This window comes from Amblyomma mixtum, chromosome 6 (assembly GCF_055824585.1).
Source record: "Amblyomma mixtum isolate Tamu chromosome 6, ASM5582458v1, whole genome shotgun sequence".
Taxonomy (NCBI): domain Eukaryota; kingdom Metazoa; phylum Arthropoda; class Arachnida; order Ixodida; family Ixodidae; genus Amblyomma; species Amblyomma mixtum.
Window position 1 is genome coordinate 76,932,801 of NC_143017.1, and position 17,407 is coordinate 76,950,207.

Below are 17,407 nucleotides of genomic sequence, written 5' to 3' on the forward strand. Positions count from 1 at the left end.
GCATTGCAGCAAATATCAAATAAAGGAAAGCAAACGAAAGATTATTCAAGCAAGAAGTTAGTGTAAGAAAGCCTGCAAAATAAATAGCAGTGATTGAGCTGCCATTATTTTTACATCAGAGAATACAATGAACTAAGCTGCAATATCACTTTAGTAGGTAAAAACAACAAAAGGTCAATATGTATCTCAGAGCTTGTTCTTACCATCTTCAAGGGTTTGAACACTTCTCGAATTGCTTGGTGGGCCTTCAACGCTTCTGTAGAAGGGCACGAGAAAGAATTCATACTTCGTAAACTTCTTCAGGTCATTCAGCACATAGGAGAGTGCTCCGGCATTCAGCACGGTCACCATGTTGTACTTTTGCGAACCGCCACTCATGTCCCGGAAGCGAATGTAGAAGCCCTCCACATAGTCCTTGTTGCCCTGAATCTGCGAGGCATAATAAAACTAATGAATTCTGTGTTTAGAATAAAGAAAAACAAAATTAATCGTGATATATATATATACAATAAAGGTTGCCATTAAGGTGTAAATATTATGTGCAAGACATTGCTTTATCATAAGCTTCAGTGTGCACCTAATTGTTGCACTGCTGATGTATGAGCCAGCAGAAGTCATGCCTTTGGCTGGTCCCGTTCAAGAAGCAGCCCCTACCACCATGCAGAAGTAACTTTTACTATGCTCCTGTTCAGCTCAGAACTTCAGCCTAAGTTTATGGTTAGTAAGAGAAACTCCACTGTGCGGAGCATAGCTCTCTAGTGTGGAAGCTTTTGAACCCAATGACATAAGTCAATATCAGTATGGAAGCATGTGGGATACCTTCCAGCTCAACTTGACAGCTGTTGAACTCATGGCACGTATGTCTTGCAGGGTCACCACGCACGCGCTAAGTTTCGCTCGCGCTTCATCGAGGTTGTACTCGGGGAGGAAATGGGATGCCATTCCTGTAAGAAGAGGAAAAAAAAAAAAAGATGAGAACGAGGCCATTTACTCAAGAGCATAAACAAAAATGCAAATACTGTCTCTCTTCTACAACCACTGATTAAATCAGTACAACTGTCCATATCTGCTCATGTTTAGGGCTTAGGCTTGTTTCCCACCTTCTCAATTTTTCTTCTACCTTTGTTTGCCCTCTTGGAACCTTAAATTTAAACAGCATCTTTTTCTTTTTTTTGGTAAAGAAACTTTCCATTTGTTCCTCACCCACACCTTTATTCCAAATCTTGCCCAGACAATTAGCAAATGTTAAGGTAGCTCCACACTTTTTATTAATTAACATGAGCTCATGTGCAGTAGTGCTCGTCAAGTTTTCAGCAGCTTCCATTTGTAGCACCCTGTTGAGCAAGTTTTGAAAAGTTCAATAATACAGCTGAGCTAAAACTTTCATACCCCATTTTGCATCAAAGACTTTCACCTAATGCTTCATAAAAGTAGAGCTTCAAGTACTACAAAATAACATGTGCAGTTTCTGTACACACACAAGGCGCTCATTGCAAACAGTACATGTGTGCTCTTAATGAAAAAATGGTTAGCAGTATAATTCTATTACTTCTGCTTGCTGAACTGACTTGGAACTTCTCAACTGCTACAGTCATATATAATATGAAACCGCAAGCACACACACTGCTCTTTCAGCCTTGCATAGCAGGTCTTGCTGGCAGTACTAGAAATTCCTTCACAGTCTCACTACATGTGATGGTATTCGTTGTGCTTAGCTGCAAGAGAGTAACAATGCATATATTTGTGGAGTGTTCAAGGGCACTGAAATGTAAAAAATGCTAAGATACTACTGCCATGATTAGATACTACTGGACCACGAGGAATAATTCTTGGGGATAGCCATCTCTGATGCATAACGACGTGAAATGTTTTGAACCATGCTCTTCTGCTTGTGAGCAGAACAACCGGCTATACCTGAAACGGGCACTCACCTAGAGTTCGTATAGTTTCTGAGGCAGGGCTGGGAACCCCAAGGCCATGAGAATTCTCAGCTCGAACAATGAAGATGTAGCGTGAGTCAGGTCGTAAAGCTTGAATAGTGAAAGTCTCAGCAAGCACTCGATGAGCTGCCAAAACCCATCCACTCTGGAGGTCACTGCTGTAGTACTCAACTGTAAAGGTAAACAGAGTGCAGAAGTTGGTGCATTATCTTTCTGGCCTTGATAGTATTGTCTAATAGAACCAATTAAAGTTTGTTAACATTTATCTTTTTACCTGTAAGAACATATGTCAAAACAATGGTTAATGCAAAATTATAGAAACAAGAAAGCGCTACCAACCATGCAAAGTGCACATTTTGAAAGATTTAGGAAATGAAGAAGAAGGCATAAAAATATACTTCACACTAGTTCTTCTCCGGAACAGTATAAAAAATCAGTGATTAATATGCATCATATTCATCTTGTTAATATTCAGTAAGCATGTAAAAGTAATGTACAACTAGAACACATGCACAAGTAACAGGCAGATGTAAGCATATGTATAATAATTTCATATTGACTCCAGGATAGCATCAGCTCAAAAAGTTGATTTCTCTGGCATGTACGTAAAACAATGAACACATTAATCTGATGGCAAGGTTAGTGTCTTGAAGTCATAACAAACAAGTTAAGGCATTGGACAGTTGAGGATTCAGAGCAGAAGCAAATTTAAACGGGCTCTGAAAGGCACTCATAATAAAGGTGCTGTATTCCAGGGTTGTCAAAGGACAGCGCTTCATGAATATCCTACAGCAAGGATTTTTAAATGTGTTTTGTAGAAGCTGAGTTATCTGAGGTCAAAATTTGAATTTCAGTATCTTCGTGCCTTTCCCTCTTCTATCGTCACTTTTTGCATGCTCAAAGGTTGGCGCTTCTCCGCCACCTGCCAATGTGCGCGGGAATTCCCACGGGGGGGGGGGGGGGGGGGGGGGGGTGCACTTCCTGACCCCCCGGAGCGATTGACTGGCAGCAGCCGTGGTAGCTGGGTGAGGTCTTAAAGAGCGTAATCAATACCATCTCTCAATTGAATTACGTAGGTGCGGGCCACAGAGAAGGGCGCGAGCTTGAAAAAGTTCCAGAAAGAACTCGCTAACTTTGGCGCGCGATTGTAGGTTCTCTGCTGCATTTAGAAATGGATTGTTTGGCTTAGGTGTTCACAACGAGAAGATGTAGTCATTGAGCAAGTTTATGTACTCTGCCCAGAAGGTGTTTCAGAGCCCCTTTAATGACAGGTAGTGGAGCCAACTAAATGACTAAGAGTGGAAGGAGTGGATTTTTCAAAATGCTGAACACAACAACGATGCATATAATTAAGCATATAGTGCATAACATTGATGCTCATCTGACATTTTTCAGACATCAAAGCAACGCCAATTACAACAGTGGAAAAGAAACGAAATATATCACAACAAGTCTCTTCTAAGAAGCTTGCAACAATGCGCAGGAAATGATAGCTTGACAGTGCTTGTTAAACTACTTCACTGAGTGCCAATGAAACAATAGTCATGCGGCCATGTAAGTGCATGCCACTGATGCCATGCACCAAAGGACAATCTGAAATTTCTTGTAAATTATTTTTTTAACCACTGAATTGAATAGGCGAACAATATTTTGCTTTAACATTGTGGTTCTTCTAACATTCATTTAAAAGCCATTAAAAGTGAACTAATTCATAATTATTTTAATGCACAAGCATTTTAAACATATTGTACTCCATCTAAAAACTGGGATACTTCAAAATAACAGGCACGTTTTTTCTTTTTGTTTTGTTAACTCCAGCAAATTATACTGCTTCATATGGGCTATGCCAAGCACGATTCCTACTCACTCGTATAGCCCTTCAGTGATGATGCGCCCACTTTTTCACTGCGTCTCCAAGTCAAGGTTATCGATGTTTCGGTGGTGTTCACGACTACAGGTTGCGAAGGAGGTCCAGGAAACGTGGATGGGTCAGGAGAACGGTGAAAATTGACGTTAGGGTTGTGTGGTGACTCGACAGTGAGCGATGCCGTCCAAGATGTCTCGCCACTTTCACTTGATGCTTTACATGTGTATGCTCCACTGTCCATCATTTGAAGATCTGAAATGCGGGAGAACAGAACAGATGAACCATTTGTGCGACAGGCTAGTAAGTGTAAGCTGCAATGGGCAGCACGCTGTTGCAGGACATATGCAGCGGTGGTTTTGTGAGTAGCTTAATTAATCAGAAACCTTCGTCCTCTTGTGACCACCCTCACCTATCTTTACCCATCTCCACTACGCGCCGTTCGTCAAAGCGCACTTCTCCACACTACACAGCTGCTTCACAGGAAGCCTACAGTTGCGACGCTTATGAAATGGGCAACCGAGCATATACTAGCAACAACATCATCTGCTACAAAAGAGGCAGAAACATGTTTACGTAAGCAAGCAAGTACAGAAAGTTGGCGTTATGAGCTAGACTTCGTACTCTACGAGTCAGTTTGTGCGACATGACCGTATTTGTATTTTGAGTATTTACCGCGAACAGTGCACGTGACCCATGTGTAGGCTATACTACAAGCAATAAAAAGCGAAATCAATCCGCAGCTAGTGGGTTTGAGGTGAGGTTTTTGTTGCTCATCAACCTTGAAAATTTATGCGGCTACGCTTCCAAGCAAGTGTGATCTTTAGAACCAAGCGGATGCGTCACTTTGTGTGCTGCCCGGTGCGCATATATCGAAGTCTCACGCGCACTGTACACCAATATATTTAGGTGTGCTGTCATTTAAAGCCAATGCAGGGTCTTAGGTCACTGAATGACGTGTGCGCGTCACACATGCGGTATGCGCATGACGTGCTTTCGGCGCGAATGCGGACGCATACACGGGAATGCCGGGCCAGTGAACATATAATTGACGCGTTCCTCGCGTTAAGCAGTCACGCATGAGCTTCGTGGGTTCTCATATTCTCGGTAAAGGCCGATCGAGCGGGAAACTATTTATTATGCGAAGCATACTAGCCGCACAACCGAGCTCTTCCTTGCTGCGCCGCGCGCGGCCGCGTAGCTACCACTTGACCTACATCGGCGCACCACGTGATATGACGTCACAACAGCTGTGAAAGCTGGGGCTCAACTCGTGCGCTCGCTTGCGGACGCGCAGCCTCCGCCGGCGGTATGCTTCGCATCCTAGGCTTAACCATAAGCTAAGCCAGGCCATTTTTCTTTCCCTTATTTCCCGGCGTGAGCGTTGTCCAATTACAAACAGCGCCTAACAGGAAGTCCGCTCGCTACGCTTTTAGGAACGGCGGTACACGTACGGAAGTTAAACGCTCACCTTGTATCTGAAGCGTGCCGGACTCGAGCAGCGTGAACCGGGGCCGGCCTCCCACGTTCAGGGGCGAGGCGTTGTACAGCCACTGCACGGTGGGCTTGGGTGTGCCGGCCGCCTCGCAGGGCAGCTGGGCGGCCGTGTGCAGAGGCAGCGTCTGGTTGGCCGGCCCCAGCCGGATAATGGGCGGCGGCAGGTCGGCGAGCGCGGTGACCTCGAGGTGTCCCTTGGCCATGCTCGAGCCGACCACGGAGAGCGCCGAGCAGACGTAGTAGCCGCGGTCCTCCTTGCGCACCCCGCTGATGATCAGCGTGCCCTCGTGCGTCACCGAGAAGCGGCCGTGTGACTTGCCCGGGAACATGAGCACCTGCGCGGGGCGCCGAGGCGGTCGGGAGAGTGAGTGCGACAGCGGGGTCTCCGTCACTGATGCTCCCACCCCTTACATCCCTTCCTTCATGGCGTACGGTTCAGATTTTCGCCTTGGGTGAGACAATAATTAGTGCGCGCCCTCTATTCATAATTTTTCCTCGTGGCCGCCATTCCTGTGTCCCAATGAGTCCATGTCTCTGCAAATCCGCTACAATGCAGGCGCCACAAAAATGGAATTTGTCTGCACTTTATATTGCCAATAACTCATGATGAAGTGGTTAATTCATGAAATTCATGAGACGGTTAGCTCGAGTTGTTTGTACAGCTACAGGTATGTATACTCCTAGGCAATTATGCCTTCACGGTTCTCCGGGAATTGTAAATAAATAAATAAATAAATAAATAAATAAGCGCATTAGTTGTGTGCAGTGAGCACAGTAAATTCTAGTATGGACAATGACCGAACGTGACGCCTAGAATTCCTTTTGACAATTTCTTCTGGCCTTCAACAAAGCAATTCATTGTGTGAACAGCAGGCACATACGTTTCGCTCACGATTCGCTGCGTGACCCTGCATTCCGTGATAGATAGCGAACCAGAGGAGGAAAAGCGCCCACACTTTACGAAACTCGCTGGAACGGTGAAAATGTGGTTAGCGTATTTTTTTAGAGCCCACATGGAAGAATGCAAACAGAGGCGCTCGCTTCGCTAATTCCTATTTTTCCTGCAGGGACATACGATTAGTAAAGAGCGGGACAGATCGCAACAACTGCATAAAAGCATTGCGAAACTCGCGCACCTGGTTGCCTTCTCGGGTCCAGAACACGGAGGGTGGGGGGTTGCCCGTCGCAAGACAGTCGAACTTGGCGACACCGTTGAGCCCCACTTTCTGGTCCTGGGGCGTGAGGCGGAATGTCGGACGCGCTGAAAGCAAGAAGGTGCGCACGGGCGAGTTGTTTCAGAGAAACCCGCCCACAATCGTACGAGACAGCCGAGCCGGCGTTCGGTTCCAGCTTGTTCTACAAGATAGCTCCAATATGAAAGGAAACAGTCGTTTGCGCAGAAGAGCTAATTTTGTTGTTACTTCTGCACCCAAGTTGAAAATTCATCACGGGCGTTACGCATACGTAGGAAAACTATTTAAAGCGAAAAAAAGACGTGCGCGTTTCACTCACAGTAGTGGAGCAATAATTGGTTGAATGTGGATAATATGTTGTCTTTCATATTGGAGCTGCCTGTATGCCTCCCACTGTGGGGCGAATGCGCTTTCGACATACAGACAACGCTTTTTTACTGGACATGCAAAGGTATTTTTTTGAATTTCAGATGTTTAAGTTACGGCAGCAATGTGCTTTTGATATTCCTAACAAAAAATATTGTGCAATTAGTGAGCGCCAACGATCCGGTGGTTTTCAATGAAGAAGCGTCTGCAATCTACCTCTGACAGCTGTGCCAAGGTTAGCTTAGAGAGAGAGACTTCAATGAATACAGGAGAGGTCTGCCTAGTTGTTAGCCTAGCATGCTACTCCAGAAGGTCAGCTGATATGATCTAGGCAGCTCTACAGTTTATATCATTGAGTTTCTTGGCAGAGTATTTACGGCCCAATGATCAACACGCGAGCTGGTATTGACTGTAAAAAGAAGTCACCACTCACAGTGCACAGTAAGCGTCGCCGAAGCAGAGACAGAACCAACAATGTTTTCCGATTCGCAGATGTATGTGCCCTCATCAGTGAGAGCAACATTTTTGATGTGCAGGGTCTTGTCCTCTTGAACGTACGCCCTGAGAGGGAAACAAGAAACACTATTGCGTTGTTGTTTTCCAAAAGGTTTTGGTAATTGTGAAACTGGCAAGTTTGTTTACGAGCGCCCTCTCTCTTTGCACCCTTCAAACGGCTGGATGCTTACCCGCACTAAGAGTCGTGCTGCAGCGAAGCCAGTGCAAATTACTGAAGGGTCATCACGTGCAACATGCATGCGGTGAAAATTAGGTGCCGACGTTCGCGTCAAGATATATTTGCATCTGCCTCAATAGAATAATCTAAGGGCGATAATTCTTCATTATGGTTGCAAGATATTAATGTTTCACCATGATACCGCAAAGGTGGCAGCCGCTCGTGTAGCAGCCAACATCAATTCACATGCCGCTTAGCTATCTATAACCTTCTCAAGTTTTCGCCACCCTCGAAACCAAACTGAAGTTTAAAATCCAAGCTGAAATTTAAGTTGGTGCAGTAACCGATATCGCGCTTCCTATTTGATACGTCTTGCGAAGATATCTATCAAGCCAAATTGCGAACCAACGCGCTGATGTGCGGTCACGTGACCCACCTGCCGACCGGCATCTTCCCATCCTGCCTCCTCCACGTGACCGTCGGCTTGGGGTCGCCGTTGACCTTGCACTGGAATTCGACAGATTCTTCTGCGAGTGTCGTCACGTCTTCCGGGACCCGGACGAAATAGGGCTTTGCTGCGGTGGAAAGACGGAAGAGAGCGCCGGTAAGGCACACATAGAGATTGCCTGGGACTACCATCCACGTGCATATGACTTGCTCTTCACGGTTTTCATGCATGCCATTCATTCAAAGCTCTGAAAGAGGCCTTCAGAATAGACCTGTACTGAGAAAGAGTTCTATTCGTGGTTTCGTTCGATGCCCAGCAATTTTTTAGTTGGCACTTTCTACGTATTTAAAGCTTTTAGAAAGTTAATTCAGTCTTTACTAATAACTCCTATTTATCACCACTACCACCAGATGTGTCGATCCACTGCTGAACAAAGGATTCTTGAAAGTAATGCCCTAATACCTCTTGTCCTGCCAGCCTCAGCCACTTCCCACTTTCCTACTTTATCAAATTCCGTAACCTCATTACTCCATTTGATTCTGTACTAGACCCGACCCTACGACCCCCTCCCTTCGGCATCCATTGTATCACTGAAACAGAGCGCCGGCTGTGTGCTCTACGCGTCACGTGTCCTACCCCGAGTCTATTTTCCAGTTAGTTCAACTATATTTCCGCCGACTCACTTTTGTTTTCAAATCCACGCTGTTTCCTTTTTGTTCCCTCAAAGTTAAGCCCAGTATTTTGCTTTCTATCATTGGTCGCGGTTGTCCTTAGTTGTGTTATTGCGAAGTCAAATAATAATGCTAAGAATAATAAGGCTGCACATCTTATCTGTGGCGCGCATGCACCAGTGAAAAGAACAGAGGAAGGCCACCCTACTGTGCACGGAGATGAGCGCGGGCGGCGAGTCCCGCGTGCCGAGCATGTTCGCAGCGCGGCACACGTATCGGCCCTGGTCGGAGGGCCGCACGTCGGCGATGAGCAGGGAGCCATGCCCCAGGAGGCGGACGCGCCCCGGGCCCGGTTGCACCTGGGTGCCGTCCTTGAACCAGGTGACCGTGGGCTCGGGGTGGCCCCTGGGCGGCACACACTCCAGCGTCGCCGAGTCGCCCGCCGCCACGCGCAGGCTCTTGGGGAGTTGCCGGAACTCGTCCCGGAGCACTGCGCACACATGGTGGGGGAAAAGAGAGGAGAAATGAGAAACGGTGCTACCTACACACCTTTCTTATCAACCACAAACACCTCTGAGCATTAGAGGCAACTTGAGCAGGCTGAATGCGCTGACGTGCTGGAAGATAGACGTGTCTTTCGCGCTTCGGCGCGCAAGCGTTGTTAATTGCAGAGAAGTAGCTAGTGGCCTTACACAATCGTGTCCGTGGCACATCACTGTATAGTACACCACGTCACAAAAGTTATCATTTACTAACGCAATCTGGGCACAGCATATTCGTCTAAAAGCTTAATTGAACCAAATTTTGCACTGCATATTGTATCGACCCGTCCCGATGGCTTAGTAGTCGCGTCTTTCGACTGCTGAGCCCAAAAAGGCGGTATCGGAATCCCTGCCGTGGCGGCCGCATTTCATTCAGTGCACATTAAAGAACACCAGTTGGCCGAGATCGATCCGGAGCCCTCCACTGATGCGAGTCGTAGCCTATGTGCAGGTTTTGGACGTTCAGGCAACTATATGGCCTTTAAAAGCCATTTGTTGCGAGTAAGTGCTTGTTTTGTGTTCCCTTCGCGTAGTCGTTCGAAAAAAAAAATAGCAAGAAGTAGAGATCACTCCCTCACCGCAGAGCGCGGTCTCACCATTGCATGGTGAAGGGCTTTTAGGCATGGGAACTTTTTCAACAGTGGCTACATGCTTTTTCTTCCCTCGCGTGTGGCCGTAAATATATTTTAACAGCGATTGGACGGGTGTTTCCCTATCGTGACCGCTTACAACTATGCCGGGACCGCCCAGTTGCGAAATCAACCTCCAGTCCATCTTTTTCCAATAAATATTTATCTGGAAAAATTCAAGAAATATGAGCAGGTTTTTTTTTTTTTTTTTTTGTCATCCCGAGGCCACTGATATACAACAGCTCTAACCAGAAGGAATTCCTTTGCGAAATATATACAGTGGCCCGGTACATATACATAGCTGAAGCGTGGTTCTAAGCGTTTCTTTTTTTCTCTTTCGAAAAAATAAACTCAATTGCTAGTTGCTGCTCGTCCTGTCTGCTATGTGCTTTCGTCCTTGCTTTTCGCGCCGTCGCATCTCTTTGTGCATAACCACCGACTAGCTCAAACCAAAATCTTGCCGGTTTGAAACTCGGAAAGTGAAACGATGGTCATGAAATGAAAACACGATGTAAAAAAAGGGGACAAAACTGCCGGTTGTCACGTTTTCCTGGCCCAGAATACAGAAAGTGCAATTGCATAAATCGTCCACCGCACGCCATACGCGATGTATTACGTACCAGACACGCACACACATTATGCAGCAAGCCACAACATTTAGCGCACTATACGTGTTTACGAACTGTGCGCAGTTGCTGCAGCAGCAGAGCGTATACAGACTGCGCCAGCGAGACCGAAGAGGTTAGCCGAAGTAGATGGGTGGGTAGTATAGTGTGCGTGCGAGGATAGAAGGAGGGGGGGGGGGGGGGGGGGGGTACGAAACGGAGGGGTCTCAGGAGTGAGAACCTGGGCGGCCGCTCGTGCGCGCGAGCGACGCGAAAGCGGGCATCAGAAAAAGACATCGCTCAGGGCCTTGTAAACAGCGCCCGACAGGTCGTCTGTCTCCGCGGCGATTTATTCCCGGAGGCGGCGGCGTGCTCGCGACGTACACCGCCATGCAGATGGTGCGGCGGCGCGCACCAACGACCCCCGCGCACGGGAAGGAGGCGCATGCCAGCGTTGACGTGACCCGACGCGTGCCGGCCAAAGAAAGTTGGTGGTGGTGGGGCGGCGGCAGGAGAGGTGTATATATACGCGGCCATAACTCGCCCCCGAAGCTGAAGGATTAAATCCCCCGTGGGCGATGTTTGGCGTGAGATTTACGGGCCCGGCCGGACAGCGTCGCATATGTAATGAGGCCCCCGCTTAGTGCCCAGGTCCACCACCGCGGCGGACAAAGGAAGCCCTGTTTTTTTCTTCTTCGTTTTCTTCTTCTGTCTGCCGCTCTTTTTCCGCGGACATCGAGACCGCCCCGCTGTGACGAGTTGTCCGCGTGAGGGCGGAGGGGGTCAAAGGGTAGTGCGCCGGCCACACCGCATGCTGATTGCTGAAGCGACCCTTGATTGGTGGCTTCACCGGCCGATCAGAGGGCGTGACAATCGCGCCGTCTGTCTTGAAGCCTCGCGCTGAGCTATCCGTCGGTCGTCGCTGTTTTGTGCGCAGCGTGGTCCGACAGACACTGTGTGTGTTTTTCTTTCCCCTACCCTACCCGCATTGAACACTGTGAATTATTCTGCGTCAAGAGTTCTCGTCCCTCTTCAGTCTTCTCTTGTATGCACTAGCGCTGATTTAGTGGCGCATCCCTGATCCCATCTCCGACAACTGAACTCAGCTGGGGCTGTTACCCGTTCGGCAGACGTGGACAGCGCTGACAGATGCCAGCGCGGTCAGCTCGACGTCACTGCAAAACGCAGCAACACACTGAAGAAACGCCTACTTCGATACCGACGGCGCATCCCTGCATTCGATACCCACTGCGCGAAATATATATCGGCCTCACAGATCACTATGAGCTGTCGTTACTTTTCAGTAGATCGAAGCCGCAATGGCTGCTCACGTTGAGTGCAAGCACCTGACGTGGGGCCAGTTTCCGGAGACGCATTCAAATCGCCGGATCAAGTACGAATGTGCTATCTTCGCGCCTTCTTCTTGAGAGATTCGACAAAGTTTACGCATGTATACGCTCTCAGTAGGCATGTCAGCTTTTTTATTGCGTTCGCAGCTCTGTAGGGCGTTAGCTCAACAATATGCTAACCTGCATTTGCATTACTCGAAGCGATAGAGACCTCCATTTAGTCTACACTTTAGCATTTTGCTTGTAAAGTCACCTGCTCTATGTGCTTTACCCGTGGGAAGCGACTCACCTCTCGTCCCCACAGGAGTCGCGCGCGCGACAGGTCACGTATACCCAGAATATCCGATCAAACTCAGCCAACGCTCAAAAGAGCTAGTCCGGGCACGCGAAGACGAAATTTGACGTGAGACAGAAAGGTCGGGCCGGGAAATGATAAAGGGGCAAGTTGGGGGTGGATGTGGTGGGTGAAGGCGCTGCAAGTGTATAAAACGGAACGTCGAGCGTAAGAAATAAACAAATCGAGAGAACACCACGAAAGGACAAGTTTATGAGAAGATATTGACGGGAGAAAAGCGTACAGCATCAACAGCGAGGGCTCCCCCTTTTCTTGCCCCCTCCCGGCCACCCCCTCCGGGAGATGGTGAACCACGCCCACATTACGTGTGTCGTGGAGTTGCGCCAGAAAAAAAGAAAAAGTAGGTAAAAGAGCAAAGCGTGGTCTTGGGCGCACAGCGTATCACTGGAGCAAAGAAAGAGAAGAGTGGGAATACGGCCCGGTCTGGTGGGGCGAACCGCATCCGCAGGAAAGACCTCGCCCCCACGACGACGACGCCCCCATCTTCCACGCGCGATCTACCCTCGGCGACGACCGAGTCCGCCGGAAAATGGGTTCCAGCGCTGAAACGAGAGCGAGCCTTGTCGGTCTTTAATCCCGGCGCAGGCTCGGGGGTAGCGTAGAAAGAGCCTCGGACGCTGTCCTGGAGTCCACATTGAGCGTGTGTCCGCTTTGCTTTGAGGGGTTCGCGTAGCATGTGCTCACCGTACACTGGAGTGGCGGTATACGTATGGGACGCCAGAACGGGGCTTCTGTTTGAAACTTTTTGGATCAGTTCGTGGTTATAGCTTTCTGTGATTGTTGATGGCGTGTGCGCACTTCCACTTGCGCAAGTGTCCTCTGGAATCGTGGCTGAAAACAAAGCGATGCGATCGGTTGCCAGTCAGGCGTTCTGGAGTATTTTATCCTCGATAGCACAAGGTTCTCCATCTTGCACATGTGTACTAGAGTATTCTTGTACAAGTGCAGACCAAGGCAACTGGCAAATTCTGTCGTCTGTTCACAGTTCTTACTATGCGGTGGACAGTTCCTTGACCAATAAGTAGTATTCAGGACGGTCATGGTTAGTAGGATTAGCAGTAGTGGTGGGGATGGTTCTGACGCCTATTCTCACTTTCCCTATGCTCTCTCATAGACGACGACTGTTTTCAGTCCTAGGACCGGGCAGTTTTGTCCTTTTAGTTCTTTTTCTCGCCCAATTCGCTCTTTGTGGTCAGTCCTAGATGCATTGCCCCAAAGACGAGCTTGCAGAGGAGCGGTCGCGCACAGCCTGACATGACGGACGCCACTGCTAGTCAAAGCTGCGCGCGTTAAAAGCCACTCGTCCAAAACTTCCCCTCTGGCCACTCGCGCGCAGTCTATCGTAAACACTCTGCGCCTGGTACCACTACAATACGGTAAACTGAAAAGCCATATGGTCACTCTTGATCTCCGCGGCGCATATTTGAACCCAGCCTCTGGACTAAGCCTTCCTACGATGATGCTAAAACTATTTTTTGCCGCGTGTCGCCTTTATGGCAAGTAACGACGACGTGGCGATCCAGCCAAGAGGAATGACCATCCAAGCTTGTTGTAACATCGTCCCGACGCTCCAAAGTACGCAAGGAGATCAGCCACTCCCAGATAGCCTGGCGTACGCAACTTTCTCTTCTATAGCAAAATCCAACGCCTCCATCAGCGCAGTCACACGTACGCCCCTCCCGCCGTATAAACCGAAGCAATCGGTCGACCAGCCGGTAGGTCGGACGGCCGGCTGGCCGGTCGGTCGGTAGCCCTTTGGGGGAGCCAGAGAGAAAACGTAAAATGCCAGCTCGGAAACCTGGAAAAGCGCTCGCGCTGTGCGCGCCGCTCCCTTTTATCACTCGCGGTTCGAAAACCCTCCCCGACGAGTTTCTCGCCAGACTTCTCCCGGAATGGTCCCCCGGCGGTAGTTATACGGTTCGAAGTCGCTGCTGCCGCCGCTGCTCTCCATCCACCGTTCTCGGCTGCCCTGGGCTCGAGACCACTCTTGAGAACGAACGCGACCCCCCAACTCCCCCCCTCAATTCTTTTTCCTTTTTGCCCTATCTAGTACCAAGAATAAACAAGAAGCGCAGACAGGGCAAGTGGAAAAAGAACAACCCCCGCGAGCCGCGCTTGCATCCTTTTCTCGTTCTTTCGCCTTCGAGGAAGCAAAATATAGCTTAAAGAAGCAAACTTATTTGGGACCAAATGGCGGTGAAGTGCTCCTAAAGACATCCGCGCGTTGGCAGGGGTCCGCGGCTCTTTCGTCGCCCCCTCGTTCTTTCAATGAACGCCGGTGACTCGGCGTTCCATTTCTTTTTCTTTCTTTCGTCTTCTCCTTATCCTATCCTATTTTCTTCGGTGAAGCAGCGTGCAGTGCTTTCTTTCGCGGCGGCTGCAACCGGGGCACTCCCTAGAAATGTCTAATGATGCCCGAGAGTGGTTTTAGTTCTTTACGATCGGTCTTCCAGGGGCATTTCTCCTGCATCTCTTTTCTGCATGCACGTTGTATAGTATATATGTGCACGAATCGCTCAACCTCTCTACTTGTTTCTCTCTTTCTTTTTTTGTTTTCCTCTTACTCCCACCACCACCCTTATAGAAATCAAATGACTTCGAACCGTGCCGAAGGCGGTTCCCGGTTCCCGGCTGTCTTATATACTGTATCGCTTATTTCGATTCACTTAGAAATTCGCTGAGAAAAATCCGAACTGTTGCTTTGTTCCGTTTTTGTTTTCGCAAGTTCAGTTGTCTTTCGATTCCATCGAGCGTTTGTGTTTTTTTTTGTTTTTTTTTTCTTTTTCGCGTTTATTGCTTTCGTGAATTTATTGCTACACAGCCAGCACTAATGCTACACTCACCAAAAAGCAAAAAAAAAAAAAGAATTGAAAGGCGAGACGATATGGTGAGGTAGCAGCTCACTTTGCATACACTTGGTTCCTTGTAATAAATGAGCTAAAGGTCAGAATCTGCTGAGCAAAGGGGAAATGAAGAAAGCGAAGAGCCCGCTAAAATTCGAAGGAAATTCGAATTCGAGTTAAACGCATACGGTTTGTGTTTTTAATGACGAATAACGGAATTACTGGTTTCCTTTCGAAAACGGGAAAGGCAGGGGAGAGGTTTGGGGGGTGGGGGAGGTTGGTACGTTTTGCCATTCTTACTCGTTTGCGCCTTTACGAGAGAGAGAGAAAAAAAGGGAGACCGCGCTGTGCAAATGAGGACCAGGTCGCAGTGCGAGGCGAGAACGAAGTGACCGGTCTGACGATGTGATCTTCTGTCGCGTCCCTAAAATCCACAAATCTGACCTCCCCGCTTAATGATATAGTTTTATACGCAGTCCTGCAGCGTAAAATGGTAAAAAAAACTACCAGCAAGGAAGTAGAAGCGAGTACTAACAAGCAACATATGAAGTCAGCTATAGTGGCTTTGACTCCCGATGGTGCACCCACGTCTTTAGAGGAAGGCAAGGAGCAGCCACGAAGAATGAGCAATCTCTCCAGCCAACTTTATCTTATATTCATACGTCACATATCAGTGGCCTTATCTCTTAGTTCGCGCTTCCCTGGATCTTTTTTCGCTTGCGTTGCACTTTTTTTGTCTTCCCGCCAATATCATAATCCTCGCACTAATTTAATTACACTTTTTAAAACAACTTGTTCGGACACAGATGTGCTACTCTATTGCGCGGTAACACTGCATTCAACGAATTTAGCTCCCTCGCCAGAGGGCACCATGTATGCACAGCCTATCGTTCCTCCCATCTTCAGCGAAGTTTCTTTTTATTTTTTCCCGCCGAAACTAGCGTCGCGGTGACGAGGCACGGCGTCAGCGCCAGTGTAGCTTTTCGCTTTGCGCATACGCACTACTTATCAGCGTGGCTTATGGAACGTGCGCTCAAGTTTGTCGTGTCGACTGCAGCGCAGTAAAGCCTTGCGAGAGAAACAAGCAGTTTTCGGTGCACACGTAGTGGTTTCCATGCCACCTTCATGCGCTGCGTCAGCTCTACGCCGAGAGAAGCTAGGCAATGAAAGCTATCAGCCAAAAGCGGGCCTCTAATCGTTCACAACGTGCTCCTGCTTTTTTAGCCGCCCAAGCGGCTGACGGCAGTAGTTTTTAGTCGCCGAATGAAACAGTTTCAGTGCTAACTGGGCAGTTCACGTTCCCTAAAGGAAGCTGGGGACTATCGACCGACTATGACTGCGCAAAAGTTGACTTTGGCTGGCTTGCCGTGCATTTGTCAGCACGCGGACGTCGTGGACAGGCCGTCGGTATACACAGCGACGCAGTTTGACGCTGTCGCCCCGTGAAAACGCTCGGAGGCTGCGAAACCGTGAGTACCGTACACAATATTGTCACGTTGGTAATCAGCGGCTGAGGGTCCACAGCGGGTCAACAGACGTGCGAGATCACTTTCACTTTCACACCCACACTTCCCCCTCTTCTTGAGAGGCGCTTCCGTCTGCACGAGCGCTGGCGTCAATATCACCACTGTTAAACGGTTTCTAAAAATGGGCTGTTCGACGCAGAGTGCATCGCCGCGAGTCTAGTTTTGAATCAACCGAAAAAAAAGGAAAAAGAAACTGCTCAGACGTTTCCCCTGATCTTCGCTTGCATCTGCTAGGACCTTCAGTCTAAGCAGATGCAAGCGTGTGACATACGAGTGTTGGGCGAAATGGAATGCAAATGGGAAACTGCTTCGTCTGTTTAGACTCGACCACTTTTTGGCGGTTGCAGATGAGGGGGATAGGTATATCTGCTGGTTATCTATCCAGAAACGATAGATAGCCCCCACTACGTACGCCAGCCACTGGTGGTCGTTTGCTGCTTGAATACTTTGAGCAAAAAATAACAGACTTACGCTCTGCGTCGGAGTGTCAGTGACGTATTTAGCGTCGCATGAAAGTCTGCCGCTAACTCTAATCTTATTATCAGCATCTGGCCCGTCTACTGAGGTACGAAACATGTAGTACAGCCATGATGAAATGTAGGCCCTGGGCCTTCCGCATAACACTCGCGTTTGGCTAATTAAGGCGCACTACTGCGGTTTCTCGCTTAGCTGGGCAGTCACTGTAAATGCCTTTTTCGGCACAAATGAGACGCAGTTAAACTATCAGTCGTATTGGTGTTTCTTCAGGTAGAGAGGACTCGAAAGTGACAAAAGAATATTCAGTTAGGAACGACGGCAAACAGTTTGAAAAATGCGCAATAATATCGTAAACATACTGAACGTTATTGAAGTAGAACAATTCGCGTCTGTTTTCGGTTTCTGGTATCAGTAAACTGAAAGCAAAAG

The 17,407-nt window shown here is 48.4% G+C and overlaps 1 protein-coding gene across 3 annotated transcripts in view; it reads right to left on the minus strand.

Annotated features, from left to right (window-relative positions):
- Window positions 1–17,407, minus strand: part of LOC149339442 (roundabout homolog 2-like) — a 168,111-nt gene that overhangs the window by 18,303 nt on the left and 132,401 nt on the right. For all 3 annotated transcript variants that reach the window (XM_089548239.1, XM_089548237.1, XM_089548238.1), the window contains exons 3-11: window positions 8,861–9,142; window positions 7,970–8,108; window positions 7,294–7,421; window positions 6,438–6,562; window positions 5,276–5,636; window positions 3,808–4,059; window positions 1,932–2,111; window positions 820–944; window positions 204–429 (exon numbers count right to left, since the gene is read on the minus strand). In XM_089548239.1, coding sequence (XP_089404365.1) covers window positions 204–429; window positions 820–944; window positions 1,932–2,111; window positions 3,808–4,059; window positions 5,276–5,636; window positions 6,438–6,562; window positions 7,294–7,421; window positions 7,970–8,108; window positions 8,861–9,142 — 1,818 coding nt within the window. The remainder of the gene's footprint in view (window positions 1–203; window positions 430–819; window positions 945–1,931; window positions 2,112–3,807; window positions 4,060–5,275; window positions 5,637–6,437; window positions 6,563–7,293; window positions 7,422–7,969; window positions 8,109–8,860; window positions 9,143–17,407) is intronic.